The sequence below is a fragment of the Coffea arabica genome, chromosome 11e, assembly GCF_036785885.1.
Source record: "Coffea arabica cultivar ET-39 chromosome 11e, Coffea Arabica ET-39 HiFi, whole genome shotgun sequence".
NCBI lineage: Eukaryota > Viridiplantae > Streptophyta > Magnoliopsida > Gentianales > Rubiaceae > Coffea > Coffea arabica.
Genome location: NC_092331.1, coordinates 13,140,344 through 13,146,343, shown reverse-complemented (window position 1 = coordinate 13,146,343; position 6,000 = coordinate 13,140,344). Strand labels below are relative to the sequence as shown.

At 35.9% G+C, this 6,000-nt stretch overlaps 1 protein-coding gene across 1 annotated transcript; it reads left to right on the top strand.

Annotated features, from left to right (window-relative positions):
• Positions 1–749: 749 nt before the first annotated feature.
• Positions 750–3,465, top strand: LOC140021663 (disease susceptibility protein LOV1-like). The gene is made up of 2 exons (XM_072072952.1): positions 750–1,329; positions 1,469–3,465. The coding sequence occupies exons 1-2, from the start codon at positions 750–752 to the stop codon at positions 3,463–3,465; spliced, it is 2,577 nt and encodes an 858-aa protein (XP_071929053.1).
• The last annotated feature ends 2,535 nt before the right edge of the window (positions 3,466–6,000 follow it).

Sequence of the window (6,000 nt, the reverse complement as noted above, 5' to 3'; positions counted from 1 at the left end):
ATTTAGATATGAGAAATAATTAAGCCTTTTACAAACTAAATTAACCATAATTTGAAATGTAAAAAATAAAGCCTAATTTGGCATCTAAAAATGGATCCCATACTAGGCATCTTTTTTTTTTTCAATTTATGTACTTGATAAATAAAAGAATCAAATATAACGAGATCCTGGTTGGGCTAATTTTTCTTATAATTGTGGTGACAACAAGAATTTTAAGGTATTGGGCAAAATTTTTTGTTTTGTTAAATTTTGGAAGTTGTTATTTTTTTATTATGGATGATGAAAATTTTTTGGTTGATCATGTTTAGTAATGGCCCCATAAGTGAATTAACAATTTAGATCAAATATTTAATCTAATTAGTATTATAGTTGATGGGTACTTTTGAAATGAATAAATCTTCTCATACCTGAAATTATTTTTTTTTGTTATTCCTTTTTTTGATTGGGCTGAATTTTAGATTTTTAAGGCATAGACACATTCTCGTGGTTCATTTTAAAAGTGATTCTATTTTCCTCCTCCGGGGTTTTGGAAGCACAAATTTGGCCCAAAGATTCCTAGAATTCATTTGGTTTGGTTTTCAGTGATAATGGCAAAATGCATAGCCACATTGGTTTTTGACTGGAATAATTGCCCCTGTACAAGTCAATGAAATAAGGATAAAACTGAGCAGAGAAAATGAACCACGAGAATCCAACCTCTCTTCTTCTGAGATCAGTAAAAACAACAGCTTGTTGAGGCTTTAATCAAAATGGTTGACTCTGTCATCTCTCTTGTCATTGGGAGAACCGTTGATCTGCTGCATAAAAAATCTGTTTTCCTAAAAGATGTTCGACGACAAGTTGAAAGACTTGGAAATGATCTGGAGTGGATGCGGTGCTTCCTGAAAGATGCAGAACAGAGGCAAGATGAAGATGCGAGGATCCGAAACTGGGTTTCTTTAATCAGAGCTGCTGCCTACGATGCGGAGGATGTCATTGAGATCTTTGCTGGCAAAGTTGAGTTCTTGACAAAGAACAAGGGACTCGTCACCAAATTGACGTATTATCCCTTGAAAATTGTAAACCTCTACAAGATAGGTAAAGAGACTGAATCTTTACAGATGAGGCTCAATGACATAGCTGATAGACGCGAAAAGTTTGGTATCAGAAATCTCGAAGAGGGAATGAGTTCACGGGGAGAGGAGTTTCGGCGCCTTCGCCGAACCTCTCCTTTTAGCGAGGACAAGGATATAGTGGGCTTCGAGGAGATTACAAAATTCCTGGTGGCAGAACTTCTGAAACAGGACAAAAACCGCCGTGTGGTTTCAATCGTCGGCATGGGAGGAGCTGGTAAGACAACTCTAGCCAAAAAAAGTTTATAACCATGCTGATCTCAGGGAAAGATTCAATTGCCGTGCTTGGCTCTGCGTCTCTTCAAGCTACGGTCACAAAGAGATGCTGAGATCAATCATAAAGCAATTGAATACAGTGGATAACAAGCTACTTGAGATGTTGGAAAAGATGGACGAGCAGGACTTGGAACGAAGGCTCTATCAAGATCTACAAGATAAATGCTATCTTGTGGTACTTGATGATGTATGGAAGGAAGAAGCGTGGGATTGTCTTGCTAGGGCCTTTCCTGATGTTAATACATCAAGTAGACTGCTAATTACAAGTCGCAACAGGGGTGTTCCCTTACACGCAGATGCTCTGAGCATCCCATATGATTTGAAAACTTTGGGGCAGGAAGATAGCTGGCAGTTGTTCCTTAGAAAGGCCTTAGGCCATGGGGATAATGCTTGGTGTCCTCTGGATTTGGAAGAAGTGGGGAGAGAGATTGCAAGGAGATGTGCTGGTCTGCCACTGGCCATCACAGTTGTAGGTGGGCTGCTACTGACAAAGAAAAGGTTGAAGAGTGAATGGGAGAAAGTTCTCAACAGCTTCAACACAAACCTATCAAGGAACCAGAGTGGAGTATCAGCAATTCTGGAATTAAGTTATGCAGACCTTCCTCCCAATCTGAAATTTTGCTTTCTATATTTGGGGTTGTTTCCCGAAGACTACATGATTTCTGTGCGAAAGTTTATCCATATGTGGGCTGCAGAGGGAATAATGCAGAAAAGAGATGCAGAAAATTTGGAGGAAATTGCAGCACATGATCTGGAACAACTTTTTAGCAGAAATATGGTTCAGGTGGCGGAAATGACTGTTGATGAGAGGATTAAAAGGTGTAGAGTCCATGATTTGTTGCGAGAGCTTGCAATCAGAAAGGCAGAGGATGAAAATTTTTTTCAGATCCACGACACCAGATATGATAAAATATCAGCCAAATCCAGGTACCTCGCTGTTCATATTCTCCCTCGGGATACAAATTATTTTTGGACTTCGACCCCTCCTCTCCGGTCTCTACTTTTTTTCAATGTCCATGTTGACAGGGAAGACATTAGTCTTAGCTTCAAAAGTTTCAGAAAGCTTAGGATACTAGACCTTGAGAATGTTAAGATGCCGTATAATTTGCCAAAAGAAATTGGTGAAGTCAGGCTTCTGAGGTACCTCAATTTATTAGGGACATTCATTAGTAGGCTTCCTCATTCCGTCAGTTACTTGCGATACCTACAAACTCTTGACATACGGAACCTTGACCCAGTGATAGTCTCAAATTTCATTTGGAAGCTTGAAAGTCTACGGCATCTATATGCGTTTGATATAAAATGTAATGTGCCTCTTAAGATTGAAGGATTGAGGAATCTCCAGACTCTGTTAGGCATACGCTTTGATCACATTATGCACAATAACATGATAACTGTGACAAGTCTTCAGAAACTGGGGATTGTAGTAGATGACAGGTCAGAGATAGACAAACTCTGCATGCATTTATCTGAGGTTGGAAGCCTAAAGACGTTGTATCTTTACCGTGCTAGAGGAAGAAGCGAGTGGCCATCTCTAGTGGGACTTTCTAAGCTCCATCATGTAACAAAGCTTAAGCTAATTGGGCCGGCTTTGAGAATGCTGCCTCCTGATTTCCCTCCAAATCTCTCTGGCTTGTCTTTGAAATACACAGATCTCATGAATGACCCAATGTCAATACTAGAGAAGTTGGGACAGCTATCGTTCCTCGAAATGAAAGATGCATATGGGGGGCCACAGCTAGTCATTTCTAGGCATGGATTTCACCAATTGAAATTCCTTGAGCTCGACCTCTTACGTGATTTGGATGAAGTAATGGTGGAGAAAGCTGCATTGCCACAGCTCCAGTGCCTGAGAATCAGGGACTGCCGCAATTTAGAGAAGTTGCCGGAAGAGCTGAAGCACATATCTACTCTTGATACGCTTGAGCTTGTGGACATGCAAGAAGATTTCATCAGTAGGCTTGATGCGGACATGGTATCCAGTGTTCCTAACCTCAGAATATTTGACTCCACCATCTCGCAGAAGAAACGAAGATCATATGTTTATTTGCGGCGTAGAATGGAAGGTTGTGCATAAATGTCTTGAATGTGTATTTCTACCTTTGTACTCTCTCTTATTTATCCTCTCCATTAAGGGGCTCCTGTTCCACCTTATGTTGCACTGTATGCTGAATTTCAGAGTAGTAATTAATAAAATTATTTCCAGTTTTTTATCAAATTAAATAAATAAAAGAATGTTTCTAATTCAACATAACTTTTATTTTCCCCAATTCAACATACTTGCTTTGCCATAATTTCACTCTTTATTTTCGTCACATAATTGAGGCCAACCGACAAAGGAATTAGCCCCAACCGACAAGCTTTTTAAGTCCTTTTTTTTAATTATTTGAAATCTCACATTTCAAAAAAGCAAGGAATGATTATTTTGTTATTAATGATTTTTTGGGTAACTAAACAGTGCCTACATCTGTACCTTATAGGATTTGTCTCTCTATCAATTTACATTGCATATATCATATTAATACAAGTAGAAATTAAAAAAAAAATTCATGCCTTTAATAGGCCTCAAAAATCCTGATGGTAAACTCTTGGGATTTTGAAATGTCTAATTCAATGAAATATCTAGAGGTATTTGTTTGATTCTAATAAGAAGTTGTTTGGGATAAACATTGAAGGGAAAAGCATTACTGAGGGGAAAACGTTTATAATAATTCTTACACGTAATGTTATTTTTTTTTCATGTTTTCGTAGTAATTTCAGGTTTACAAAAATTAGTACAAATGTCGTGTGTAATGGATATTCCAAGATTGTACGCTGTTTTTAAGTTTGACACTCCCTTTTAATTCTTCATGATTACTAGTTAGTTGATTCTATAACATGTACTGCCTTAAAGGAAATGTGTATACTTCTTTGAAAAAGCAAGCGTAATTTTGCTTATAAAGAAAAACTTATTTAATTTTTTGTGAACTATTGGAGAATTGGAGTTTGGTTAAAGTTGCAGTTTACCGCCTAATGTTAATTTGTTTTCACTTTGCCTCCTATTTCAGTCCAACTAATTAAATTAACCATTAAAATAGTCAAGTTAACGAAAGTGCCCTTCTACATAGTTTATAAGGAAAGACCCCAAGGTTCTTGGAATGTTCAAATTACAAGATATGATTTTTACTATAGAATAATTATTTTTTTAATCTTTTGGATAAAATAAATTGGAATACTGATATTTTTTTTCCTGCTCAAAATCATCATTCATGTAATTAATTTAAGTGGGAAGACCCTGAATTTTGTGCAAAAAGAAGAAAAATATGTGTTGCATGTTTCCCTTACTATTAGGTCTTACAAAAATGCTCCAAAAAAATATTTCTTACAAAATAGGAGAATATCTTTAGTTCAACAATGCGTGGACTCCTAATTTTGAGTCACTTACCCTTTATTTGTGTAAAGATACGCATTATTTGTTAAATTTTTTGAGAGTTCATATTATATATAACCATCTTTTTAAGTCTATAATCCTTGATATCTAGGAGTTTAAAGAAGAGTATGTCTAACAATAACCCTAACTTAAGCTAGAGAAGGGATGCAGAGACTAAACTAAAAAAAAAATCAAAATATTTTTTTCTCAGGATTTTTTAGAATAAAGGAAGCATAGTGCTTTCTTGTAATGCACTAGGTGGGGTTTGAACCCTCGACCTAGTGCACAAGAGAGCTTTAAAAACACTCTACCTGGTCATTAAAAAAAATAATCCAAATCTTTTTAAGCTTATTCAGGAAAAATTATCAAAGGTGGTGTAGCCCCTCATTCACTTGATTTAAGTGCAAAAGGATGAAGAGCTACTTGCTTTTATCCAGAGTATAACGGGTTTGGTTGCCTATGTGATTATTTGAAAAAATAAAATAAATTTTGGTTTTATCATAATACATTTTTCAATTGCCTATTTATCTTTTTCACACACTTTTATCTCACGTGCACACCTCACAAAATGAGAGGGAATATTCAATTTGGAGAAAAGAAACAAGAAAATGGAATCTCGCTTCTGGAAAAACTGATCAAATATTATTATTTTCTGGAAAACTGATTAAATGTTATTTTACTCTCAACCAAGCAGAAATGCCCAAAGAATGATGACTTTCAATTGCTTATTATTATTATTATTATTTTCTCTTTCAAGCATTAGGGGATAGTTCTAAGGGCTTCCAAGAATTTACTGTAGGGCCATACAAAACGAAACAAGTTTGGGGTTGCAAGTTGTACGAAATAAAATTTTGTTAATTTAAAATTCTGTACTGGTCCTTTGCAATGCGCTTTCTGCATTTGCTGAGGAATCTCGATGAATAGCAGTGGAATCATGGAGAAAAAGAAAAAGGAAGACAAAAAAGATGAAAACGGATTGTGCATGTACAGCTGATCACAAGGCAAAAGTGACAATTGTTTTATATAATGGGAAATTTTATAGAAATACATAGCAATTGTTTTGGCAGTTTTCTTAATTTCTAATGCTAACAATAGTCTAGCGTATAACAGAAATTTTAGGATACAATTATATAAACAATCCTAATCCTTTAAAAATAAATTTAAAATGAAAATCATGTGTTCGTTATTACTATATATTCAGGA